The sequence below is a fragment of the Anas platyrhynchos genome, chromosome 6 (genome assembly GCF_047663525.1).
Source record: "Anas platyrhynchos isolate ZD024472 breed Pekin duck chromosome 6, IASCAAS_PekinDuck_T2T, whole genome shotgun sequence".
NCBI classification, from domain to species: domain Eukaryota; kingdom Metazoa; phylum Chordata; class Aves; order Anseriformes; family Anatidae; genus Anas; species Anas platyrhynchos.
The window spans coordinates 28272519-28298619 of NC_092592.1; the positions used below are offsets into that span (position 1 = coordinate 28272519).

A 26101-nucleotide genomic window follows, 5' to 3' on the forward strand; every position below is an offset into this window, starting at 1 on the left:
TGGTAAGATGGGTATGTGATCATCCACATATTTTATAGATGGAGAACTGAAGGTGAGGGGAAAAGCAGGGGATGCAAGCAGGTGATTATCCAATGCAAATGCTAGCAAGTGGGTGCCCAAATTCAAAAGGCTAAACTTACTCATTGTAGGTACTCTGAACTCGAAACCAGACTTATCCAGGATCAAACCCTTCTACATCTCTGAATGCCCATTGTTGGCAAGGCTGAATGATTATGCATCTAATTCATTCCCAAATCCACTGGGATCTAGAAACAAGTTATTTTACTGCTTACCTCCAGGGAGAGCAGGGTACTGTACATATTCTCATGCTCAGTGCCCTTCTGGGGGAGGAGGCTGCTTTCTTGCAACATCTAGTTAGCAGCTGCTGCTTTTCTTAAATTAACAGCACAGCTGCAGTGCTGGTATTTATTTATTTTTTTGTGTGGTTGGATTAGTTACATAATAGAACACGTAAATAAGCGTTGCAATAGAAACCAAGATCCCTTTGAGGTATTATTACTTTATGATTACTGGGGCTATTATTGTCTCTACAGTTGTCAGCAGGGTAAATGAAAGACCTGTGTGTAATTCTGTGCGCTAGAGGAGCCCAGTTTAAGCACAGCTTGCTGCTGGGAAGTATGCCCTAGCTGACAACCTGTAGGCATTGCTGTCAGCCTGTGCAAGAAAAGCAGTGTGTGAGCTCACAGGTTGTGTGATATGGCATGCCAGGAAAACAGGCAGCTCGACTTCCATCTTGGTGTTCTGGTTGCTTGCACTGGGGTAAAAAGCTGTGCAGGTTTAATATCCTACTTGGAATATTTTTCGTGGAAGCTAATCAAGGCTCTGCTCCCCACCCCTTCCTTCGCTCCCAGCCTTTCCCACAAATTGGTAGCTCTTGCCCTGACTCCTTTCCTCCTTCAATACTTTCTTCCTTGTGCTGACGTCACCTCAGCGTTGTCACTGGAGGAGAACGAGTGACTGCCTTGGCAGGGAGGAATATTCATGAGGGTACTGGTGGGCCAGAAGCCCAGGACTGTGTTATCAGAAACTGCTCAGGGTTGCAGAAGAAGGGAGGAAAAAATCCTTACCAATTGCAAACAAGTATTTCTGACTGCAGGGGCTTGTTCTACTCCTCACTGTCAGCATCCCAGTAAATAAACCTCTCCAAGAAGAGGGAGGGAAAATGGACAAGGCTCTGGCCCATCCCAACACATGGAAAACAGCTGGAGTTAATGGTGAGGAGAGAAAAGCAAGCAGAGCGAAGGCTGTGCTGTGCTTATGCTGTGTTCTTAGGATAAACAAATTATTTCACAAGCATTATATGTCTTGTCCCCCTCCTTCAAAGGAGGGAAGGGGAGGAGGAGGAAGTGGCAGTGGAGGTGGTTCAAAGGAAAAACTAGGACTATCACAAAGGAGAGGTGGGAGAAGTAAATGAAGAGGAATAGACACATGCGACTGTTTCAGCAAGTTACCTTGCATCTCCTGACCTGTGTGTGGGGGTGGCATGCGTGTATGCATGTTTGTACCTGAGGGCCAATGAGGAGAAATGCAAATTAACTCTTTCATCTCACATTAATGCAGTTTTGTTTAACTTGCATATGATCGTTCCTGCAGATTAGTTGATGGTGCAGTTGGGAGCTGGGTCTTCCCACAAACGCAAGGCAAACATGTGGAGAAGCTGAGCAGGGGTCCTGGGATGAATCATCCATTAAGAGGCATAGCCCTCCCTTTCAGTGAGGGAATACCTCCCAGCTATTCCTTGCAAGGGGACATATTTGCAAAGAGATTTCTAAATATGTTTTCCTTGCTGCAGTCGTGTGTTCTGACGTACAAAATCTGTACTACTTAATCCAGGAAAAACTAAAAAGCGGTGTTTCTATCTAGAAACTAGAAGAGATGTGAATGTTTAACTGGAAAAATACCCAGTTTTTAGGTTCAAAGAGAATATTAAAATATGCCTTTTGTTCCCCTCTGAGGGAAAAAAAAAATCAGAAGGCAATGAAAAAGAACTAACTTAATAGTTTATTTCAAATCTCTTTGTGCTTAAGCCCCTCTGAGTTCAGTGGGTTTGAGTTGTGTTTTTGAACAGTTCAAGGCTTTTCATTAAAAGGCGCAATGTAAGTGGAAGTTGTATCTATGATGGAACAGTCCAAGTAGAAAAACCAAACTCCTGCCAATTCTTAACCATTAGGTATACGGGGTGAAAAGGTATAAGGCAGTACCGTAAGAATAGCCTTTAGGCCAAAGTCAGCACAACATCACAGCAATGGCAGTAATATTATACCTCTTTGGTACCTCTCTCTCAGTACAGTTAAATCCCTAAAAGAGAGTCTGCTGCAGGGACCATTTAAAGTAGTGAAAGGAGTTTTTAAGGAAGTTCAGTGGTGGAAGAGTAGGGAGAAGGCTGTGCCCCCCTATCCCATTCCCACTGTCACCGTAGGGCTGCGGTGTCAATGCAGCAGGTGAGTTTATGTAATGTATTTTGGCAGGCAAGCTTCTTGCCCCTTTACCTTGGAAGAAAGATGCTCCATTAGTACAGCTAAGTATAATTACTCAGTGTGCGTGTATGTGTGTATATATAATTATATGTATATAACTAATTCTGGCTGGGGTCTTGCTGCAACTCATCAACACAAACAAGCAGGACTCTCATCCAGTGATGGATGAGCAATGCGATGAGCTGCAGACAGTGCTGTGATTCACTGCGAGTACTGCTCTTCTACCCAGCCAGCTTACCTGAAAGCTATTCTGCTGATGGTGCCATCTTCAGAGTTATAAACTCATGGCTGCGACCCTTTGGGCTCATTAGAGATGGCTAGGCACTTCAGTAAGGACAAAGAGTTTGGTGTCCTACCCAAATTTCAGCTTTGTAATTACAGTGTCTTTCTGAATACCAGGAACATTGGTGATTCCTCCTGCCTTAGTCTCTTGATTATTTGGTGTGCTGCTGTATTACTGACCCACTCCTTCCCAGCTGTTACTGCATCCCTGCTGCCACAGGTATTTACCCACTGCTTCCCTCTTGTCCTGCTCTGGGAAGTCTGTAAAGCACTCCATGACCTTTCTGTATAACAGGCACTGCAGAATGGCGTAAGAAGGTGGGTGTGTGGGAAGGTGAGGGCTAGCCCTGCTGGGGTTGGGGGTAAGATGGGTGGGACTGCAGTAGTCGCTGTTAGAAATGGTCCCACCTCTTGCTCCCTGAGGTCTCTGCTGGTGATTAGGCAGCAGGGCTCACCACCAGCCTGGAGGTAAGGTGTGCATCTGCTGTTTGCTCACCTTGTATCTCTGGGATCATTGGCAAGATGTTTTTCTCCAGAGGAGAGGTTCCTGAGTTCACTGTATTGCTTATCGGCCTCTACCTTGAGGCTGTTGATCCCTTTTTACCTTCTGAGAAAAATAATCCTGCTGGGAGCAATATTCCCAGTGAATCCATCAGCTGCACACCGATACTGATAGGCCTCTCAGGCAGTCTGGGGAACTGCTCCCAGCGCCTGTCTGTGTTAAGAAGCCAAAAAGAGCATTTCATGGCCCTCTGGTGTTGGCCCGTTCCCTTCCACCCCTTTGGCCCATTTGTGGAGCCGGCTGTAGAGGGGGAAGCCCTTGTTCTCCCGGTAGATGTAGACACCTGTGATGGCATTCCACTGGGGGCTTGGCTGGACACCTTCCACTGGGAACTCCTGCACCAACTCCTTCTCCTCCTTGTCCAACGCCACAAAACCAAAGAAATGCTTCACGTTGTTGGCTGCCAGGATCCTGGAGTGGACCTCAGCTGTGCGACGAAAGAGCTTGTCCTCGTTGGCGCGGTACTGGGACCAGTAGGCCTCCTGCCGGTAGCTCAGTGGCGAACAGCAGTGCTTCAGGCACTTGGTGAGGAAAACCAGGACTGCGACGATCCCGATGAGCAGCCAGCCAAAGAGCTGAGAATAGAGAAGCTGTGTTAGGATGTATCAAGGCAGTCTTACCCCCTCCATGCAGCTCTCTCCCCAGCATGCCTACCTGGGACTCGTATCTCAGCCTCCGTGTCACCTCGTCCCTGAACTTGGTGAGGTTTGATGGTATGTCTTTACAGGGGAACCTTGCCAGCATCTCAGCTCCGTACTCAGCCGGAAACTTGTCCAGGGAGGATGGCTTGACAAACTCGCTGAGGGCACAGATGTAAGCCTCCCCCCGCAGCAGTGAGATGACCGACCAGGTGACGGGTGCCACGGCCGCCCGGCCCATGATGGAGCCAAAGAGGAGGAAAGTGGCAGCAGTGGAGAAATTCTTGGTGCCACGCTTGTGGCACTCAGCCACTAGGTTCCAGGTGTGGTTGTTCCAGATGACACCGATGAGGAAGAGGGCCAGAGCTGGGACACCGATGGCAGCCAGCCCGTAGATGTAGTTACGGGCTGGGGAGCAAGGACAGTTGAAGGCAACGACGGAGAAGAGCTCCTCGCTACCTACTGTGCCCAGGGCCACCAGGCCATTGAAGATCATCACATCTTTGCTCTTGAAGAACAAGGAGAGGAAGCGGAAGTTTTCAGCGACAAGGGCGGCCATCTCGTCCTAGGGCTGGGGCCTGAGAGGTGGCTGGAGCAGCAGGGGGTCGTGCTGGCTCTTGTCCCAGCACCAAGGGGCACGACAATGTGGGGTGAAGTGGCCTTGGGCCTGCTGACATGCAAGGGGCTGTTCTGGGAGCACACCACCTTCACTGCTGTTCCTTCCAGCTGGCGCCCCAAGCCCTTGGAGCTGGCTGCTATTATTAGGGATGCTTCAAAATGGGTTGAAGAGGGATTCAGCCTAAGCAAGAAGGGAAAACTCAGACTCTTCAGTTTCCCACTAAATTCTCCAAAAATATTTCTGCAGCAAAGATTAGCAAGGGGACAGGTGTTTCTTCCCCTGTTGTTTGCACGTTCGTTGTCTTTCCTCTGGCTTTAGTCACCTCCCACAAAAGTGATTTACCAGTGGAGTTACCACTGGACGCTCGATCTCCCAAGCCTGCAATGAAGGAGGATGCTGTGTTACTGGGGAAACTGGACTGGAGCACTGGGGCTGGGATGTGGCCCCAGCATTGCTCCTGACTCACGCTTCAGCTCAGGCACACACACACAGCATGTCAATGCTGTGCTCCCATGTGAGCACTGTGGGATTTGCCCCCCTCCCCTACAATGTGATGAGTTAGTAGTTAGTAATAGCCTAAGGTACGTCAGGGAGGCAGCAGGAGGTGGGCCTCAGGGTGCTGGTAGTTTGTCTGGCAGGTTTGGGTGCAGGGAGATGGGGTGTGGAGGATGAGGCAGCAGAAGGGGGGGGAGTGGGGAGGAAGCAGCTTGGGACTGAGACCCTGCTTTAGGATGGTGTCCTGCTGCCCTGCATGTGATTTCCCTTGTCCAGCCCATAGTGGCAGCCCCAAAATACTGCAGCTCTATTCCCCTAGTGTGAGACTCAAGAATGGGGCAAGGAGGTGCTGAGGGCACTGCTGGTTCCAGCCAAGGACGTTACTTTCTGGGAAAGCAAATCTTATCATGATGATCCAAGATGCAAACATCACATGCAGATAGAGCTTGGCCTACAATTACCTAGGAGTTGTTGCTACTACTGGGTGTGGTAGGGTGATCTTTCTCTCCCACAGTTGGCTGACATAACTGTACGTGCCCTTCTGGCCTACAGGCCCGGCTCAGCCTCTTTCCACCAGCCTACAGTTGTCCCTTGACACCTCGGTGCCAGCAACGTGCTGTGCTGTGTGTCTTCCTCCAGCACTTCTCTCAGTACAACGCTGGTTATACTGGGTAGGACTGGTGCTGAGTGAGGATCAAGTCTGGGAAAGTACATGCCCTGATTTTTATTTGATTTTTTTGAAGGACAGGGTAATAATTGGGGAGTGCATCTGAGCTGTGCAGTGATGCCCCTTCCTCCTCTCCTGTGGTAACCAAGCTGTGCAACCTGTGTTTAATTTCTTGGTTTACTTCGTATCTATGGTGCACCCTTGTGTGGTTTTATCTCAGGAAGCCTCAACTGCCTTGCTTGCTGGGAAAGCCCTCACCCTGTGACGAAACCCTTGGACTTCAGGGGAACTGCTGCCACTGCGGCTTGCTGGATGCAGGAGGGACCTGGGTGCCTGACTAATATCCTCCAGTGCCAGCATTGGTTCACATCCTTGCAGAGAGCTCCTGGACAGCCCTGACCCCCACACAGCTACCCTCATGCTTGCATCTCCCCCTCAGCGTGCACAGGGCAAGGTGGCCCTGGGCCAGCCCCACCTGTGGAGAAAAGGCTATGGGGGCATTGGTGCAGACGAGACAAATGTTTCCCACAGCCTCTTTTACAATGCTTGCTCAGGCATTGTGCTTTAACTACATCTTGTGCTCTAGTGCATCTTCTACCCAACCACCCCACTTCCCCCCCCCAGAGCCTGTTTTGCTTGGTTCCTCCACAGGGAAGCAAAAGGAAACTGAGCTAGAAATTTAGCCTTGTTTCCCCGCTCTGCCTAACCCATGGCAATCCCCTTAAAGCCATGCTATCACCCAGCTCAAGCATAAGCAGCCAGGGCCCTTAATTTCTTCCTGCATCCTCCCAGCTTTCCATATGCAAAACTCCTGCATTAAAGGAGCCAGACCAGCCCAAAACTACAGCCACATGACAGCACATCAGGCCTGCAGCTCGGGCTGCCATGCTTCATGGTGTGCAGCCTTTGCAGCAGGGCACCAAACCTACAAACCCGCACTGGCACATAGGGTTCAAAGGCCTATTATTAGGGAGAGCAGCAACTACCACTGATAAACAAGGCCTTGCAACCTCCCTGCCAGAGTCTGGCACCAGGCAAAGCAAAATTAAGAGGAGCTGGCAAAGAATTGTTTTTCTGGGGGGTATGGAGGCTACCTTCCTTTGATTTTGGCTTAAGCTGCCTGGCTAGGAGAGGGAGGGGTAGGCTTGGAAGGGAAGAGATGTTTTCAGCAGATCATTGTTTAGCAATCTGTGTTAGCCTTTCCCTGAAGCATCCATGAAAGCAAGTAAAAAATGAAGTCACTTACTTGGAAAGCTGTTGAAATCGGTTCTGGAGCTTTCTCAGCAACTTGGCTGGTTTTTGCGTGGGCTCCGGGTGCAGGGTTTTCCCAGCAGCGAGGGAGGTTGTGCAGCAGAGGGGGTCCAGCTTTGGCCAGGCTGATGGACAAAGTGAAAGTGGGTAAAAACAGCGTTGGAGTTCGGCAGCTTCCTTTTTCAGTCTGCAACGTGCCCTCGGCTGTCAGCTTTTGGGAGGAGGGCGGGGGTTGTTCTCGGGCCCTGTGCTTGGGTGGGGCGATGAGCAGGCATTTGGCTTCTGCTGGGTGCAAGGCTGAGGATGTGCCTTTAAAACGAAAAAAAAAAAAAAAAAGGAAAGACCGAGAATGAGAGAATGAGTCACTGGAAAAATCACTTCGTCCTTTTCCAGATCTGCCACACAGCTGTGCGGATGCTGGCTGTGGAGGGAATCGGGTCTGCCTGGAGGACAGGAGCGATGGATGCCTTGCTGGAGCATGAAGGGGAAACTCCGAAGCCCCCAGCCTGGAGGCTGGATGCAGCCCCCATGCTCCTCAGGGGATGCTGGATGGACCCACTGGTACTGAGGGTGGGATTTGAGCTAAGCAGGCAGGGGCAGCACGGGAGAAGAAGCCCTTGGTCCCAGGAGAAGGGACAGGAACTGCTGCTTTCGTGCCCGAGAGCTGGCTGAGCCAGCGGGGAAGATGCCAGTCTGGCTGGGTTTTCGGGAGAAGCAGGAAACCGGCATCACGAGCTCCATCGGGTTTCGTTTCCTGCTGCTCAGGACAGATCCACTCTCGTGGGGCGAGCAGAGGGGAGTGATGGCTGCCATGCAGTGCCGTAATTTGGGTCTGTGGCAAGCCGGGACGGGATGGGGGGGCTGGGTGCAGCCCACAATATGGCAAGCACAGTGCATTCCTGCCCCCTCTGCTTTTCCGCTTTCCACTTCCTCTGCAGTCTGATGCCTGGAAGGCAGTGGAGGACGCCACACTTTCTCCTAGTGTCTCTCCCTCCTCTCTGCTGTTTGTCCTCCAGCTCCAGCCTGTCTCGGTGGCCAGAGGCTCTCCCATTCTCTTTTGCCAGCATCCTTGTCACCATGTCCCCAGGGTTAAGCTCAGCCCTCCCCAGAGGACGTATTTAGCCCAGGAAAACCTTCAGCAACACCCATGTTCCCTCTGCCTAAAGCAAACCCGAGCCAAGCCTGATGTCTGCAGTCCAGCTGCAATTTTTGCCCTGAGTCCTCTTCCCTACCCCAGACGTGGGTTTGGCTCCAGACCTGACCTCTCAACGCTTGCCCAGCCCCAGGAGGTTTTTTTTGCAGCTCGGTGGTGTTGGGATGTGCTGCACCCTGTGGCAGTCCCACATCTCTGCTTGGGGCCCTGCTGCCAACCAGGCCCTGCACTCTGGGACCACAGCCCAGTTGAGACCACAGAGGCCGTACTGGGTCCCCCAGTGAGGTGTCTGCTCCCAACAGTGATGAAATACATCCCCCAAATCCAGGGAAGCTGCCAGGACGAAGTGCCAACACAAAGAGGACACGCTGCCTGCTCTGTAGGGTCTCTGCCAGTCGCTGTGTGGGGCAGGGCTACAATTTCAAAATCTAGATTAAAACTCCAAAAGCTTCTCTTTGCACATGCACACGAATGCCTTGGTATCTTGATGGATCTGCCGTGGAGCCTGCCAGCACCATATTCTAATCACCGCTGTGGTGGGATGTGGAGTGAGCCATTAACAGCGCTGAGCTGCAAATAGTAGGAGTGGAAACCACCTTTATCTTTTAATCTCCTTTGCTTTGTAAATCAGGTTTTGTGCCTATTAATTTCTGGGCAGGTGCCTTAATTAAAGTTTGGGGTGTGAAGATTAATGATAAATCTGTGTCATGCTCCTTTCTCCTGGGAGTCAGCCAGATTCAGCCTGCCCTTGACTATGGGCTCGTTCTTGCTCCCGCAGAGCGGCTCGGAGAATTTCATTGTCATTTTTGTCCTTTGTTCTCCTCTCCCCACAGCCTCTGTGGAGTAGCACACCAGTAATTAAGGTTTATGTGCAAGACAGTCACCTCAGTAACCGGTGAGCCATAATGGGTCGGTTTGAACAAGAACGCAGTAGGAAAAATTTCAAGGGGATGAGCATTTAGAAAGGGACGCGGCAGGGGTGAAATTGATATTTGCAAAAGGGATTTTCCTGCGTGTTGCTAATGAAATCAGGGCCATCAGGGAACGTGGAGATTTCCATAGTCACCTTGAGGGCCTGTGCCCCATGATCTCCAGGTTTTAGGGAAATGAGCACCCACACGGTGTTGCACAGGGACGGTGTTGCCTCCCCACAGCCAACGCGGCCGCCCCAGCTCCACCACAGGCCACGGCCAGCTCGCTGCCAGCCTCCGTGTGCCACCTCAGGTCCTTGTCATTGTATTCAAATAAAGAAACCCCAACAGCTTTTGTAAACAGCCTTTATGACTCCTCGTGCCTAAGCGCAGAGCTGGAACGGCAAGCCTGAATTATTTATTTGTTGCTGGCTCCTTAAACAAACATCCGGGCTGTTTGTAACGTCGGGCTGCATGCCGGGGGGAATCCAGGTAAAGCTACAAGGATGGGCTGACCATCCTGCAGAAAATCCATGGCAAGGGGTCAGCCTGGCACCTACCCTCTGTGCTGCTGAGCGATAGCTGCTCCCCTTGTCTTGGCACCCCCCTCCTTGAATTGTACCCGTGACACCCGACTGCACCGTTCTCATCACGGGTAATGCAGTGTGGGGCGCCCCTTTATTAGTTCACTTTTTGTGTCAAATTTATTTTAAAGTTCCTCATGGTGTGGAAACTGTATGTGTCTGGAGGGGATAGTAAAATAGAGATGGTAATGGGGAGACTTTTGGGGTTTCATGTCTCAGAGTGAGAGGGCCATCCCAGCTTGATTCCCTATGGAGGAATTTTTAATAGTGCCCGAATCCAAGAGTGCTGCCCAGCATTGCAAGGAGCTGTCCCTGCTCCAGCTCTATCACAGGCTTGGAGGTGCACGTGGTAAAAGAAGGGAAGTTTTACACATCTGGCATCATCCACCTCAGCAACTGCCACCACACAAACCTGTGGCATGGGACACACAACGTCGTGCCCACTGGCACCCCAAGGACTTCTCCATCACAGCCTCGGGCAGCCCAAAGCTCCTTGCCTCTGTTACCCAGGATGTAGAACTGCATGTGGGGAGCAGATGGGACCACCTGGGTGCCAGCACTGCCCTTTGGGTGCACATCCCCTTGCAGCCCCTCTCCCAAAAGTGCGGCTCTGCCTCCGCTCACACCCGGCTGTAGTAGGCAGCCATTTCCTTCCGAGGTGCTGGGGGCTCTGGGGGGGGCTGCAGGGGGGCCTGCCCTTCCCCAGCCCAGCCATTGCCACGGGATGGGGCATCTGGGTGGAGGTGCAACGGGGGCTTACACCTGTGCCAGCTTTTCAGGGCCGTGTTCATGGTACCCTGGTCAGTGATGCCCAAGAGCTTCTCGGAAGCTTCCCCATCATCCGTGGGTTTTTTTTTGGGCAGGTGGCAGTGAGCAGTCTCCATGTCCGTGCTCATGCCCTGGAAGAACTGCTGGATGCAGACCTTGGCAAAGCTTCTGGCGTGCTCGGTGCAGGTCTCGTCGAACAGCTTGCGCTCGATGTCGATGTAGTGGGACCAGTACCTGCTCTTCAGGAAGGCGGCTTGGGTGAAGCAGGGCCGGAGGGATCTGACCAAGAAAGCCAGCGTGGTCATCAGCAGCATGAAGCACCAGCCCAGGGCCTGCAGGGGTGAGGGGTGAGACCGGACCCATCATGGGCAGACCATAAACACCCCCTTTTCCCAAGCTGTTGGACTTCTGTGACATTTGTGCTCACTGGGATCAGTGGTAACGGGATGCCCTGATAGTGGGATGTGACAGGGAGGGACAGAAGAGGGCAGAGCCAGCCCCAATCTATGCTCATGGCTCATGAGGTGACCCCACTGAACATCCACCTGGCTGGGGTCTGTCCAGGCAGCACCCCCTGTGATGCAGCTCCCAGAGCTTCCCGGCAGCTGGGAATTGGGGTCTGCCCAGGGAAATCTTCCTGTGTCTGGGAGAAGACCCTATGACTCCATTTCTGTTCTGAAAATGGGGATAATTTATTCCTATATTCCCTAAGGGGGTCAGGGAAAGGAACTTTTAAGCAGGATGAGTGGTCAGAGTGGGTTGGACCATCCTGTCTCCAACTGTGGCCAGAGGCAGGGCTTGAGAAGAATTAAGCACAGGACAAGCAGTTAGTGGCACTTCTTCATTTGTTGCTGCCTGGTGAGGTTAATAAACACATGCCAGCTGTTTCACAGTAAGCAGCAAGCGGCATAGATGGTTATCAGCCCATCGCTTCCACAAGTTATAGCAAGCAGCCAGAGCAGCCACGGGTGACTGATGGGTTACGAGTGTGGGTGACAGCCACGGAGTAATGACCACGTCAACCCCTGAACTTGCCCTAAACAGCTCTGGCTGCTGTGAGCACCCACAAGCATGACACAGGGAAGAGGAGGGACCGAATTATCAGTGTGAATGGACTGAGTCTGAACAACTCATACCCCCGCAAAACTGCCCGTCCCTCCTCCTGCAGCTTTATTTCAACTCCCTTGAGGGAAAAGCTAAGGCTGGCTGTGCCTAACCCTAAACCATCAGCCAGGGCACGGTCCCAACACCTCTTACCTGCGAGATGCACCGCAGGTACCTGACAGCCACTTCGTTGGCGACGAGCTCCTGCCCATCGTAAATCTCCTTGCAGGGGATGCGGGCCAGGACCCTCTTCATCTCCTCCTGGGAGAGCCCGGGGTGGCTGGCGTTGCCCAGGGCCCCCACGGGCAGCGAGGTGCAGAAGGCGCATGTGATGCACTTCCCATCCAGCAGCGTCACCGACACCCAGACGGCCGGGGCGATCATGGCTCGCTGTGCCATGGAGCAGAACATGTAGCGCAGCACGGCCCCGTCCTTCCCCCGCCGGCCCCGGGGCCGCCTCCACTCCTCCGCCAGCATGGACACGTTGTTGTTCAGCACGAAGCCCAGCAGGAACAGGATGAGGGGGGGCACCAGGAGGACGCCCAGCCCGTAGGCCAGGTTGTAGCGCGGCAGGCAGGGACAATTGAAGTCGAAGGCTGAGTACAGCTGGGCGCTGGCGAGGGCCATGATCCCACAGATGCCGTTCATGAAGGACTCCTGGTTGGACTGGAGGAACTGGAAGATCATCCGAAACTTGTCCATCTTGAAGTGATTTCTTCTCCCACCAGGGTCCAAGCCTCGTCTTTGCTTTACTTCGTTCTTTCAGTTCCCCTCTGCAAAGACTTGGTGCCAGCAAGTCTCCTTGCAGCTCAGTTATTCACCTACATGCTTTGACATCCCCAATATTTAAAGCAGAAAGCTCATTTTTTTTTTCCTGCTCATTTTGCTGCTTGCCCAACTTCAGGGCTTGCTTTCTCTTGCTCTTCTTTGTTCCCATGAGGCCTGCCTTGTTTCTGGTTTGCTAAACCTCTCTCTGTTTCTCCACATCCTCATTTCTGCTGTCTCCTGGTCACCGGTCTCCTTGGCTGTCGGATGCAGGTGCTGCCAGAGATGTGCTCTGCCCCGAGCAATCTGTGGCCTGGCAGGAAGGGGAGTTGCTGGCAGGGCTCTGTGATCCTGTTTGCAAATGCAGCGGGGCAGCTGGGTGCTCCTCCCTGCAGCAGGCAGGATGCCCCACCTCTGCTCTGCTGGCACAGATGGAAAATGGGGCTCCACAGCTTCCCCCCTCCACGCCTGCATCACCCCAGGAGTTATCTAATGCAAGTGTCTTGTGTCTGCCAGGCCCTGCTCTGTGCCTGCACTGCTTCACTGGGAAATTGCTTTTGTCTGTTTTTTGCTCTGCAATGGGAAGAGAAGAGAAAAGAAAAGGCAGAGGAAGGAGGAATAAAGCTCTTCGTGCAGTGTGTGTACTGTCAATGACTCTTAGTAGCTCCCCTCCCTCCTGCAGACCTGCACATTTCAGCCAGACTTGCAAGCTGACACTTGAAGCTCCTTGGTTGTCACAACCCTCTGCCCTCAGGGCTGGCTAAAGTATCCTTCAAGCCCTGGCTCACATGGTCTGGTGTCATCCAGAGGCACACGGTGTGTTTCCTGGCTCTTGGGCTGCAGAAAAACAGTCAGAGAAAGAAACAAAGCTGCAGGGACAGGGCACAGAGAATATTCCCTGCTCCACAGGTTGGTCCTGTGAAGACATCCAAACCCAGGGTGCCCTTGATTTCTCAGGAAGTGCTCCCTGCCTAGCACAGCTCTGAAATTCATTTGTTTTCCCCATTAAATTTATTATTTACACTAACTTTCAATGAGCATTTCTGAAGGGCTTGAGTGCACTGATGAGATGTGATAGCTGTGGTTGGGTCAGGCTTAGCTCCCACAGCACAACCCAAAAAGACGTGGATTTTGTTGCTGCTGCTGTCCTGCATCTCTGTTCCCATTTCACAAAGCACTTTGAAGCTTGAAGCACTAGGCTGTTCTCTCAAGATGGCCAAAAAATGGGGAAATACTCGGACTCTGTGTAGCCATAGAAAAAAGGCCATGCTTCTCTCCACAGCTTTGTAGGGCATCAGTAGCAGAGGTAGGAAGCCAGTCCAGGTGTTTTGACCATTAGTCAGTGCAGTTTCTGATGTCTCCCCTTGCCAGGGATAGAGTAGATGATGCTAAACCCTCCCTGAGAGGCCACCACAGAGGTGAGCACAAAGCATGCTGAAAACACCTGGTCGGTCTTAGCTCTGCCTGCTGTGAAGAGGTTAATTGCATGATCTCATCAAACAGAAAGAGATTTGGCTGTATGAAAATAGATGAGGCTTATTGTATTGCTAGCTGAGAACTCAAGCTGGCTTCTCTGTTCACCTGTCGAGTGGCTTTTTGAAGGGCAGTTCACATCAAAGCCTGCATGAATCAACCTTGTAAAAAGCAGAGAGGTTTTTGATCTCCAGGAAAACTCTGCCTTTCATTAAGGATGAATGAGGGGTCTGAGGCTGTCTGGTGTACAATGATGGCAATCCTCATAGAAGCAAACAAGTCAGTGGGATTTAAAACAGTGTCCGTGAATGACTGGGAAAGTTGTCCTTGTGTTTCATGGCTGTTTCAACAGCCCTGCTGTTTCATGGGCTCCTGGTAGGTGAGGGACCCTGACAGATGTATCTGTGTGCTGGGCATCAGGGCAGCCCTGAGAGATAAAGAGCTGCTGAAGCTTGTGAACGACCCTCTCCCTTTCTCCTTCCTGATATAGCTAACAAATTGTTCCTCACGCCCTTTTTTGCATTTTGTATTTTGCAGCCACTCTGGGGTGATTTAAAACCTGAGAACATGGAAAGCAGAATGCAAAGAGGAGCTGCAAACCTCTGGTCCGAGCTGGGTTAGGAAAATAGCTGATTTGACTAGAGTGGAGTGGTGAGTCCAAACCGAATCTCAGGCTGAGATTTGTAGGGTTATGTCTGGCAATAGTAAACCAGAGTTAAAATTCAAAGTGCGATGCTGATTTCGAAGGAAAGCACACACACACACACACAAAAGCAACACCTCCCTAGAGGTAAAGAGCATTTAAAGACCTTTGTGCTAGTCCCAGTGGGTGCTGCGCACATAACTTTGGGTGTTTCTGGGGTGGTCTGGACAAAAGGACCCTGCAACAAGATGGTGTGAGTGAACTCATTCAGGAAAGGACATTGTGGAGGCACACAGGATCACTCCTGAAACAGACATTAAGGAGCGGGGATGAAGACAGACTTTGTGGAGCTTTGTTCTCTCTGAGCTCATCCAGGGCTGCTCAGGGGTCCAGCCAGAGCTGGTTTTGTTGTGAAAATAAGAAAAGCTCTTGATGGGGTGGAGAGATGGGGAATGGAGTGGAGGGAAGTGAGAGCAATATATCACGGGGTTTGCAGTAAGAAGTTTAATGCACCCAAGCAGCAATATCAGCCAAACATGTTCCACAGCTGAGACTAAATATCTACAACACACTCTGGATAGAGGCAGATAAGGAAGTGATTGGCCTTAGAAGCTCAGGGGTTACGTTCAAACGGTGTTGAAACTGAGGATGGAAATGGCCAGATAGGTGATGCAAGGATTATCCTAGAATCATAGAATATCCCGAGATGGAAGGGACCCATAAAGACAGTTAAGTCCAACTCCTGGCATCACACAGGTCTACCCAAAAATTCAGAGCATGTGACTAAGTGCACAGTCCAAACACTTCTTAAACTCTGACAGGCTTGGTGCCGTGCCTACTTCCCTGGGGAGCCTGTTCCAGTGTGCAACCACCCTCTTAGTGAAGAACCTCTTCCTGATATCAAGCCTGAACCTCCCCTGCCTCAGCTTGACACCATTCCCATCACTGGTGATTAAGGAGAACAGATCGGTGCCTGCCCCTCCACTCCCCCTCGTGAGGAAGCTGGAGGCCTCGATGAGGTCTCCCCTCAGCCTCCTCTTCTCCAGGCTGAACAGGCCCAGTGCCCTCAGCCGCTCCTCATATGTCTTCCCCTCCAGGCCCTTCACCATCTTTGTAGCCCTCCTCTGGACACCCTTCAACAGTTTAATGTCCTTTTTGTACTGTGGTGCCCAAAACTGCACACAGTGCTCAAGGTGAGGCTGCACCAGTGCAGAGCAGAGCATGACAATCCCTTCCCTTGACTGACTAGCGATGCCGTGCTTGATGAACCCCAGGGTACAGTTGGCCAACCTGGCTGCCAGGGCACACTGCTGCAAAATCAGTTGTGCCAGACTAATACATGGTTGTATCTAAGCTTGGAGACTGCAACCATCTTCAAACTTCGAAATCTAGAGGAACACTTTGGCTGCAGCCTACAAGTCATGTGTACGTAAGCTCCTCCAAGGCAGCCAATCTTCTTCCCATGACCCGCCAGAAAACAGCAATGAAGGCGTGTAACCAAATTAAAGCCCAAACTTTAAGCCCCGTCCTGGACCTGAATAGTGAGTGAGGATCTGGCATTTATAGGCTGTGTTGTTTCTATGCAGCCAAAGTAAATACTGTAGTCAGAAGTCATGGGGATAGATTTTGAAAAGTGCTGCATGAAGAAGAGATCTCAGAAAAGCAAATTTAAATAACATTGATGTCAAGAAAAGTCTTTCTTATTGCTATATTCTTTATCTGTTGTGAGCGGACAGATGAAAATCTATGACGGCAATTTTGCCTTTAAGGTCATTTTCTTTTTTTTGTTATTTATTTCTTTTATTTTTGTTTATTTATCTTATTTTAACAGGCTCTGTACTAATTTTCCTCACAGAATGACTAGCAGAAATATGACCCTTACATGCCATTAGTAATTAATTCATTAGGTCAGCTCTAACCACTAAGCCCCTTGTCAGGTTATTTCGATTAGCGATAAGGAGCAATTGAACCTAAAACACTGAAACCAGGTTGATGAGCCTATTCCACAAGGTCTCATGGCTCCACACATGTGAAGTGAAATCCGCCAGGTGGGGATCATTTGACCCTTGCTATATAGGAAGCATGAGGCGTTATGGGAAGAATTGCCACTCTAGGGGAGTCTGAGGTTCAGGTTACTGAGGGTGCTTTTTCTACTGTCCTGGTGAAATGAACGCAGTGTTCCCGAGTAGACTGCTTTTTCTTCAAGTTTTCTACCATCTCTGTGAAATAGTTTTGGAGACCCTATGAGCTAGTAACGTCGGTGGTGACTACTCAGAACAGGAAACCCTGGTGGTGTTACTTCCCTGTGAAGTTGCTCGGCAGTCAGTCAAATTCAGAAGCTGGCAGGTAAGTGTCCCTGGGTTAAAAATGTGATTTGGGTTGGGGAGCTTGAGGACTTCTTTGACCTACTCTGTTTCCTATGAACTTACTTAGATGGATTCTCAGCGGTCCCCAGTCCTGGTCCGCAGTCCTGGTCCCATGTGCCCTGATGGGCAAAACTTGGGGAAGGGAAGGGCAGGGGAAGGCTGCAGAGGAAAATGCTGGAGCCTGTGAGGAGAAGGTGTCATGTGGAGGACAGAAACGGTGTGGCGTTGTCCTTGAGACACCTCGAGCACACAACTCGCCCTCGAACCTAGATCTGCTCCTGAGCTGAATGACCTGTGCTTCCAGCAGGCTGGCGGGGGGTGCCGCTCCCTTCCCTGCTCCAGGCTCCTTTTTCTCTTCTCTTGGTGCAGCTCTGGAGCAGTGGGCCAAAGTGGTCAACGTTTACATCTGCACCTGGAAAGGATGCTCCTTGCCTGCTACGGAGAAGGAGCAGCTCTACGAAAGCCTTTCCCAGGTGTTGTGCTCTGTGGCAAGCACCTTGCTGGACTGCCAGGAGGAAGAGGTGAGAAGTGCTGCTTTCCCAGCTGGGGACGGCAGCAGGGATGTCCCCTGTGCCTGTGCCTCTGTCTGTGCCCAGCGGGCTGGCTGCAGAAGGCCCCAGCCTGGCTCTGTGCCTGGGGCTGGGGGCTCCCTGCGGGGAAGCAGCTGAAGCCCAGGGCATTTGGGCAGGCAGGGTGGGGGGTGAGGGGTGGGGAAAACCTCTTCAGCCTTTGACGCTGGGCCTCCCCGCTTCCTCTCCAGGACAAGCAAGCTGTCATCGGGGCCATGACTCCCTTGATGCGTGTCCTCCTGCACAAGGAGGAGCACTGGGAGCAGCTCCTCTGGCTCCTGCACCAGGACCGGACGGTCCAAGACGCCTCCAGGGTGACCAAGGTGACGTGTGGCGCAGGGCCTGGCACGGCCATGGGGTCTGTGCAAGTGGCACGAGGGCTCAGGGAGCTGTGGCATGCAGGGAGGAGCCAGGGAGATCCCCTTAGAGAAACGAGCAGAAGGCAGAGCTGAGCCAGTGCATCCTGCTGCAAGGTAAGGAGAGGAGCTGTGGCGCTGCCCCGTGGTGTCCCAGCAGCTCTCTCCCAAAGCTGCTTGGTAACGCAGGATGGGATTTCCTCCCCACAGCTTGCATCTGCCCAGAGGAGACGATCCTGTTCCTGGAGTCCCAGCTGGGCCACGAGAGGGAGGCCGTGCGCGTGGCAGCCCTGGGTCTGCTTGGTGCTCTGGCACGCTGTGACGGTCAGTACTGCGGGGTCAGGGCTTGGAGGGCTCTCTTCCGCCCTCTGGGCTGTGCCTCCACGCATGCCTCACTGGCTCTCTTGCAGAGCCCACGATGGCAGAGAAGCTGCCCCAGGTGGTGGAGGCTGTCAAGCGTGTGTGCAGGGACCCCAGCATCCGGGTGAGCTGCTTTGGGAAGGGACTGTGCCGTCGGGGTGGGAGAGAAACCTTTTCCCTCAGGGCAGAGGCAGAGCCTGGCAAGGCTGGACTAGAAGGGCTCGGACCTATCCAGCCATTTCCCCGCTCCTTCGTGTTTACCGGAGGGAGGGCTGACGGCCAGAGGTGATGCCGCTGCCAGCATGGGCAGGTCCCCGTGTCCCTGTGCTAAGCACACTTGACCCCTGGCAGGTGAGGAGGGCAGTTCTGCACTTCATCAGGGAGCTGCTCAGTGCCAATGCCCAGAGCTGCTCAGCATGGGACGTTGTGGGCTACATCTTCAGCGAGTTCAGCCAGAGCTCAAGCAGAAGGGTAAGGACAGCGTGCAACATCTTCCCTGGGGAGATCTGCTGCCAGGAGGCTGGCATGGGAGCCTGCTGGGGCCACGCCTGAGCCTTCTGGGGCAGGAACTGAGAGCAAGCGGGGCAGGGGGTTCCCAATGTTGTCTTGCAGGCTGTGGGACTCCTGTCTGCCCAGGAAGAAGGAGCTCTCCAAGGGCTGTGCATGGATGTCCTGGGGTCCCTGGACATCTCTGAGAGGGATGGCCAAAGTAAGTCCTCCTCTGTCCTGTTGCTGCTGCTGCTCCTCTCCTCTCTTCAGGCCATTTGTTCCTAGCCCCCTTTGCACACCTGAAAGCTCCCCCCCAGCATGCTCGGAAGTGCTCAGGGGGATGCACACCATCCTCCCCATCTCTGAGCTGAGGCAGAAATGCTGACGGGCTGAATTGTCTCATTGCCTACAGCTCCTGTGGCCGAGGCTGCTGATCTATGTGATGCCAGCCAAGTACACGGGCATGCTGATCCCCCTCTCGCTCTGTCTGCGCACCCTGGCTGAGAGCAATGAGCTGACAGCAGAGCACGAGCATCACGAACTGGATCCCGATGTCCTCAACGCCCTGTTGCGAGGTAGGAGTAGCGACTCCCCCAGGGAGCTCTGCTGACCTCGGGGTCTGCGTCCTGCAGGGACGGCAGCGTGGCAGGGCACGGTGTGGCTCGGCATCTCACCCAGCATTTCTTTCTCCCCACAGAGACGACGCTGACTCCGCACAACTTGCTGGCTCGCCTGCTGGTGGTGGCGGGGTCTCCTTTTGCGGGCAGTGACCTCCAAGCTGCTGCCTTGCTGGTGCTGCAGAGCCTCCACAGCAGGATCCACGGAGCTGTGGGGGCCACGTGGAACAGCGAGATTCCCCTGCTGCTGCAGTACCTCCAAGGTAAAGTGCTGCTGGGGAGGGGGCAGGGGAGGGAGGGCATGGCAAGTCAGCTTCCCAGCATGGCTAAGGGGAATCCCCGCCTGGTGCCCAGAGCTTGTTCCGCTGCCGTTTCGTTTCCCTGCCCGGGAGCCAGCACTGAAGCTGGGGGGAGCGGTCCCACAGCGATCCATTCATCGCGGCGCATGGATGGGGCCCTTCCCGTCCCCTTGGACAGCGTGCTGGTCCTGGTGGCACCTCCATGGCCCTGCTGGGGCGGTGCTTGTGGGGAGGGACGGACGGCTGCCTCTGGAGCGGGTGCAGCCACCAGCTTTCCTGGGCCAGGCCAGCTTTGCAGCAGCTCTTCTTCTGTGGCTTGGTCCCAAGCAAGGTTTTTGTCTTCTCTCTAGGAGGAAAGGGGAACAGCCCAGATGCTGCCGAGTGGGAGCGCCGTCTGCTTCAGGTACTGCAGCCCTGGGAGGCATAGCATATAGAGGTGGTAGGGGTGTTTCCCAGGCACCCCACTCCTCCTCCTAGAGGAGTCTCTCCTTTCTCCCACGGGCCACAGCTCTCGTGGAAGGCCACTGTGGCGTGGCCGTGTGCCTTGGCACTGCCTCTTCCTGCTTGTCAAAGGCCAAGAACCACTCGCTTCCTCTCCTGTTCTCTCCTGCAGTTCCTGAGGGCATCCCTGGAAACCATCGGGGACGACGCCTGGATCAAGCGCCTGAGCTGTGTGCTGAGCCAGCGGCTGGACAGCTCTCCCAGCAGCTCTGGGGAGAAGGTCGGTTCCCTGCCCGGCTCTCCCCTGGCAGCGGCAGCGCAGCCACAGGGCCCCCGCCCATGTGCGGGGCTGGGGCTGCAGGCGGTGCTCTGCCCATGAGGGCTGTCTGCGCTGCTTCCCTGGCCCTTGCCCCCCACGGCCTTTCCCTCCGTGCTGAGCGGGGCTGGCGAAAGCCCATCCCTGCGTCCGGGCTCGGCTGCTCCCTGTGCGCTGGCCCCGTTGCAGCACGCCAGGCTGTTGCTGCATCTCGGGCTCGGCTTGTTCTCTTGCAGGCTTTCCTGTACAAGGCTCTTGGGACGACGCTGGGAGCTTGTCAGGAACTCCCACACGTCCAAGAGAACCTGCTGCAGCACCTGACGAGAGCACAACCTGAGGAGCCATCTGAAGCCCAGGTGAGCTTCCCTGCTCTGTCCCTGGGGGAAGGGGCTTCTCCCGGCCCTGCTCCAGGCTCCTCATCGCTGCCCACCACTGTGGCTGGCCATGACTGAACGGCTGGGCCCGTGCCAACTGTCCCTCGGTCTCTTGTTGCAGGGAATCATTTCTCTCGTCTGCCAAGCCGCCAACAGCCACTTCGGCCTGGTCTTGGAGACACTGACAACATTTGCTGCCACCTCGTGCAGTGGCCGGGGCTTGAGGGTTTGCAGACGCAGGAAGGTGAGGTGTTTGGGGTTTCCCTCCCTGGCTGTCTTCCACCTGCTTTTCGTCGTGGGCTGTGGGGGGCCATGGGGCGGACGTCTCACAGCATCTCTTGCAATGCAGACGCCCCAGGCCAGCAGGAGAGCTGAGGCCACTTGCTGTGCTGTCATGCTCGCCCACAGCAGCATGGCACTGCGTGCCTGCAAGGAACAACTGCTCGCCCACGTGGAGGCAGACATCGCGGGCAACATCCTGCTGCTCTCCATCTCCAGCAGCCAGGTGAGAGCTCAGGGCGTGCAGGGGCAGGGCTGCTGGGTGCAATCCCAGCTCCAAGCCCTCCGTGCTAGGGCATCCTGAGCCGGGCCATCTCTTTGCAAAGGTCCCCCGAGGAATGGTTTGTCCCAGCAGGAAGATCCAAGCCCTTCCCCTAGATTTCACCCGCGTGCACATGTTCCTCTCGCAGCCCGTGGCCCTTCCTCCAGTTCCAAGGGTTTTCTTCTTCTCTCTTGGGCCCCAGAACTTGCAGACCAATCTTGCTGTGGCGCAGAGCATCCTTGAGGTCGGCTGTGCCATCCAAGCTGTGGGGAACTTGGGCAGCTTCCATCCTGTCCTGAAGCACAAGCTGCTGCTGATCCTGCAGGTGAGTGCCCAGAGCCAGGGCTGTCTTGCAGGGGAGTTTGGGGCCATGCCAGGGAGCAGGAAGGTCTCCCTCAGCCCCGTGGGAGCTCCTGAGCGCTGCAGCCAGTGTCTGGCAGGAGTGCCCGTCCCCGGGCAGGGTGCGAGAGCTCTCCTGTGCCCAGTGCCCACTTGGCAACTTTCTCTTGCAGAACTTGGTGAAGACGACTCTCTGGGACTTCCCGGCAGCGTCCCTGCACCTGAAGGTGATTCTGGCCCTGGAGCAGTGGAGGTAAGAGCGAGGAGCTGCGGGGGCTGTGAGGCAGGATGACGTTCCTCCTGTCGGCTGAGCAGCTTGGGAAGATCAGGAACGCAGAGCAGGCACTGCTGCAGCTGCAGGTAACTTGCTGTCCCTTCCCAGCACAAGCTGTGTGCTGGCAGCAGCCGTGATCCTGCATCTCCGTCCCTCTCCCTGGCCTTCAGCAAAGGCTGGGAAGGGAAGTTCAGTCGCCCTAACTGGGACTCCCCTTTTTTCCCCGTGCTCGTTCCAGCCAAGGCCATGAACAGGCTGTTGCAGACAGATGACCCTGCGAGCTTGTGTGAGGGGCTGAGTGCTCGCAGCGACGCCTCTCAGCAGCTCCAGACCTCCATCCACATCGCAGAGGTAAGGAGTGCCCTCAAGCTTGCCTGATGTTCTGAAGAGCTGGAGCGGAGCCGTGACGGGATCTCGATCTCTCCTGGTTCTTGCATCTTTCCAGATGGTTTGCAAAAACGTCCCCAAAGAACAGGCTGCAGACTTCATGAATGCCATCCAGGAGCCCTTCCGGCGTGCCAGAGGAAGCCGCGTGCGTGCTGCAGGCAACTGGATGCTCACCTTTCTGGAAACATGGGGAAAGGACATTGGTCCAGACGTAAGAGACCTTTTTCCATGCCTTGGACTTTCTCACTTTGACTATCGCACCACACATCTTGCTGGTTGTGTGCTAAAGAAGCTCTCGGGGCAGAGTCAGGGCTCGGGAAGGGTGCTAGGGGTGAAATTTCGCCTTCGAGCGTGAAAGCGTGGCAGGGGAGCAGGCATGGCTCATGGGCTGAACGTCCATGTTCCCGTGCCAAGACGTTCTTTCTCCCCTGCTTCTTTCAGGTGCGAGGAATCCTCTCCACCCTGCACACCTGCACAGAGTCCATGCGGGAGCCCTCGTTCATGTACTTCGTGCACCATGTGGTGCTGATCCTGGCCCGCCATCACGAGAGGCTCACGATGAACGTCATCCTCGAGCAGTTTGTGCCTATGGACAGGTACATGCGCTCCTCCCTTTCCTGCTGGGCTCAGAGAGCCGTAGCTTGCCTCCCCTCCCCTAGGGCGATCCAAGGGAAGCAGCAGCTCCTTGTCCTCCACCCAAATGTCGGAGGTGTGCTGGTACCACTGGGAACAGAGCATACGGGCTCATGGTTGCACATCTCTTGGCAGAAACACACTGGAGCTGTGGAGGACTCTGGGGAGAGACAGCATTGGCATCAGTGTGCTGAAGCGCTTAGCGAGGAAGCTGAGGAGAGTGGGAGACGACAGCTCCCAGCCCAGCTCGCCCAGTGGCAGGCTGCACGCCCACCAGCCTTCTGCGGAGTCCTTGACTGTACGTTCAGAGGCTTTGTGCCTGCTCCCCCACTCCCAGGCCAAGGGCAAGGCGTTGGGTGCCCTTTGCAAGCGTCTCTGGACGCTGCCAGGACACTGCAGCAGGACACTGCAGCAGGACACTGCAGCAGTGTCCTGGCAGTAGCAGTTCGGGACGGCCGGGACAGCCGCTGCTCCCAGGCTGCAAGGCTGTCCTGGAGATGGAGATGGGGCGTGCAGGCAGTAGAAGTGCCCCAGGCAGCCAGCGGGCCGGGGCTGGTGGCAAAGCTCTTGTTTAACGGGTGCTTGTCGGGGGGTCTCATTTCCCTGCAGGTCACCCGTGCCATCTCTGAAATGGTGTCCATGCAGTCCAAGGAGGGGGTCCAGAGCTTGCTTCCCTCCCTCCTCCCTGGGCTCCTGCTGCAGCTCAGCAAGGCATTGGGGGAAGAGATGCTGTTTGCTCCCCTCAGCCCCTGGAGAGGGCACGCTGAGGATCAGCGGCAAGAGGGCAACGTGTGCAGGTCAGGAGCAGGAGGGGCAGGGCAAGGGGGGCTTGAATGGCCTAGCCAAGCATGCTTGTGTGTTTCCTGTCCTGCTTTGTGGCCCAGCTCTGGCCACGGGCAGCTGTGCTTTCCTGCCGTGGAGGCTCTGCCAGTGTAATTCCCAGCCTGTCAGGGTGCACCAAGCATTGCACTCAGGCGGTGCTGCCTCCCTGGGGAGGTTCGAGTGCTCAGATCAGTCCCCCCACAACACAACAGGGCACCTTACCACACCGTTGCTTTTCTGGCCAGCTTTTGCCACAGACTTGGTGGCTACAGAGCGTTGCCTCTGCATTTCTTTGCCTCTCCCTCCCTCGCTGGAGCTTGGGATGAGTGCAACAGTGTGTGAGGAATGTTTCAACAATTCGTGTCCATAAAGAACAATTCTGTTTGAATCCTGTCTGCCTCTGGGCCCTGCACTGGCAATTTAATTCTTGAACCACAGATGCAGTGTGTCCCAGTCTCCCCCTCATTCTAGTCAATTTATCATGTCTTCAGAAAACACTCCTTAAATTTATGAACCTGTTTGCTTTTGTTATTCCAGACTTCTATTTCTAACAGTTACAGCCTTTTTTCCTGTCTTCTTCGAGATTAACTTAACACTGCTATAGATGTGTCCGTGAATGGCTGGGGAAGAATGTTTTAATTACTCGTGAAGCGTCAAATAAGAAAGCTGTTTGTGTTTGATGTCTGGGAGTTTCAGAACAACTGATAAAAACTAGTGACTGTTATGGGATACTATGCGGATCTTTGGTATCTGGCTAGGAGGCCAAGGGATTAAGAGGAAGGAAAAAGAAGCTGAAGGACGGCTGGGAGACAAGACCTGCAGAAACTGTTCTATAAACTTGGAATTGTGCTGAGTGAGTACAAAGGTGAGAGGAAGACTACGAGCCTTCAGCATGAAGGCTCCCCTAGAGACCCCCAGAGGAGACTGATGCGCATGCTGTGTCTTCAACGGCTGGTTTTACGCATCGGCTAGGCACCCAGATTGCACCTGTAGGGGAAGAAACACAAGCGTAACCGCGCCCCAGGTAGATCACTTCAGCAGGGCCTAGCCATTGCCCTGTTTTCATGTCTCTGTATAACACCTTCATGCATGGTGGCTTAGAAGTTTCTGCCCCGGCATGGTGACGTACTATAGGGGGCTCAGTGCTGTCCCCAAACACACATAAATGGTTAAGTACAAAGAGAGCCTTTCCTATTCTTTCTTTTACATCTTCAATGTCTCTGAACTTTTCTAAGTATCCTTTCATTGTTCCATTTGCCCTTTCCACTATCGCCTGTCCTGTGGAGGAGTGTGGGATGCCAGTAACATGATTGATATTCCATAATTGCATAAATCGTTTCAGTGGCCCACTACTATAAGCTGGACCATTGTCAGTCTTGATAGTGCTAGGTACCCCTAACACAGCAAAACAACTAGTGAGGTGATGCCGCACATCCCGAGCCTTTTCCCCGGGTTCTTGCAGTAGCCCATATCATGTGGCTAGAGGTATCTATCGTTACATGCAAGTATTTTAACTGTCCCAAGGCTGTAACATGAGTGACATCCATTTGCCACACTTCATTAGCTTTCAACCCTCTTGGGTTAACTCCACACCCGGGTCCCATTCCTAAATTATGATGACTACATATGGGACAAGCCTTCACGATTGCTTGAGCGTCAGCATTAGACAAATTGTAGGCTCGAGCTAGTCCCTTCGTGTTCTGGTGAAATATGGAATGAGCTTCTCGAGCTCGGCAAAATGGTGATAGTGGAGCTTCAGTGACTGCAGCAGCAACTAATGGGTCGGCTCGGGCATTGCCTTCTCCGAGCCCTTGTTCCCATTGATGACTGCGAATATGAATCACTGCATACGGCTTACTTCTCTGTGCGATTGCAAGCTGCAAACTTGTCAATAGTTGAACCAGTCGTCCATTCTGCACTTCTCCCAAACTTGAGTCCTCAATGCGATTGCCTATGCCTACTACACAAAGAGAGTCAGATACAACACTCAACGGAACATCCTTCCATTTTACAAACGCCCATACTACTGCAAACAGTTCTAGTGTCTGTAATGAATCCTCTTTCTGAGCTTGCAAAATCTGATGTTGCCAGCCATGCTCATCCTTCCATGTCACTGCAGCAGTTCTGGAGCACTTACCGGCATCTGTAAAGACTGTTATTGCATCTGCAACTGGTTGGGGTGATCCCTTTGGTCTACTTATCCAGCCCTGGTTTTTCATCCAGGACAAGACAGGAGATTGTAATGGTTTTGCTATTAACATGGCTCCATCATGCAATAGAGCAGTTTGCAGTTCCTCAAGAATTTTGTATATACCATTCCAGATCACTTGACTTCATGGGTAACCATATGGTGTTAGGAGGGGCCCCGTCTACTTGCAAGGTTCTACTTTGTCCCTTTTTAATTAATTCTGCTCATGTGGTGATTTTTTCTTGAATTGTTCGTCGTGGCCGCAACGGTGGAGCTAGCTATTCTAGTACCACCGTATCTCCCTGCTTCTCCCCCGT

At 53.5% G+C, this 26101-nt stretch overlaps 4 protein-coding genes across 4 annotated transcripts; 2 read left to right on the forward strand and 2 right to left on the reverse strand.

Moving 5' to 3' along the window:
- Nucleotides 1-2004: 2004 nt before the first annotated feature.
- CALHM2 (calcium homeostasis modulator family member 2) lies at nucleotides 2005-8065 on the reverse strand. The gene is made up of 3 exons (XM_005026464.6): nucleotides 7008-8065; nucleotides 3997-4977; nucleotides 2005-3917 (listed from the first exon to the last, which is right to left on the reverse strand). Exons 2-3 carry the CDS (start codon nucleotides 4537-4539, stop codon nucleotides 3501-3503), a joined length of 960 nt encoding a protein of 319 aa, XP_005026521.1. The 5' UTR covers nucleotides 4540-4977; nucleotides 7008-8065; the 3' UTR covers nucleotides 2005-3500.
- A 1435-nt stretch (nucleotides 8066-9500) lies between these two features.
- On the reverse strand, nucleotides 9501-12756 carry CALHM1 (calcium homeostasis modulator 1). The gene is made up of 2 exons (XM_027460692.3): nucleotides 11686-12756; nucleotides 9501-10760 (listed from the first exon to the last, which is right to left on the reverse strand). Exons 1-2 carry the CDS (start codon nucleotides 12232-12234, stop codon nucleotides 10281-10283), a joined length of 1029 nt encoding a protein of 342 aa, XP_027316493.1. The 5' UTR covers nucleotides 12235-12756; the 3' UTR covers nucleotides 9501-10280.
- Nucleotides 12757-15752: 2996 nt separating this feature from the next.
- Nucleotides 15753-21834, forward strand: LOC113843997 (maestro heat-like repeat-containing protein family member 2B). The gene is made up of 16 exons (XM_072040226.1): nucleotides 15753-15954; nucleotides 17149-17300; nucleotides 17540-17739; nucleotides 17778-17821; nucleotides 17915-18028; nucleotides 18115-18188; nucleotides 18416-18535; nucleotides 18677-18787; nucleotides 18966-19128; nucleotides 19251-19433; nucleotides 19823-19872; nucleotides 20083-20190; nucleotides 20463-20582; nucleotides 20722-20844; nucleotides 20950-21105; nucleotides 21344-21834. The coding sequence occupies exons 1-16, from the start codon at nucleotides 15753-15755 to the stop codon at nucleotides 21770-21772; spliced, it is 2349 nt and encodes a 782-aa protein (XP_071896327.1). The 3' UTR covers nucleotides 21773-21834.
- A 162-nt stretch (nucleotides 21835-21996) lies between these two features.
- Nucleotides 21997-24995, forward strand: LOC113843996 (maestro heat-like repeat-containing protein family member 2B). Its single transcript, XM_038181220.2, has 5 exons — nucleotides 21997-22105; nucleotides 22200-22352; nucleotides 22583-22737; nucleotides 22910-23072; nucleotides 24939-24995. Exons 1-5 carry the CDS (start codon nucleotides 22001-22003, stop codon nucleotides 24993-24995), a joined length of 633 nt encoding a protein of 210 aa, XP_038037148.2. The 5' UTR covers nucleotides 21997-22000.
- The last annotated feature ends 1106 nt before the right edge of the window (nucleotides 24996-26101 follow it).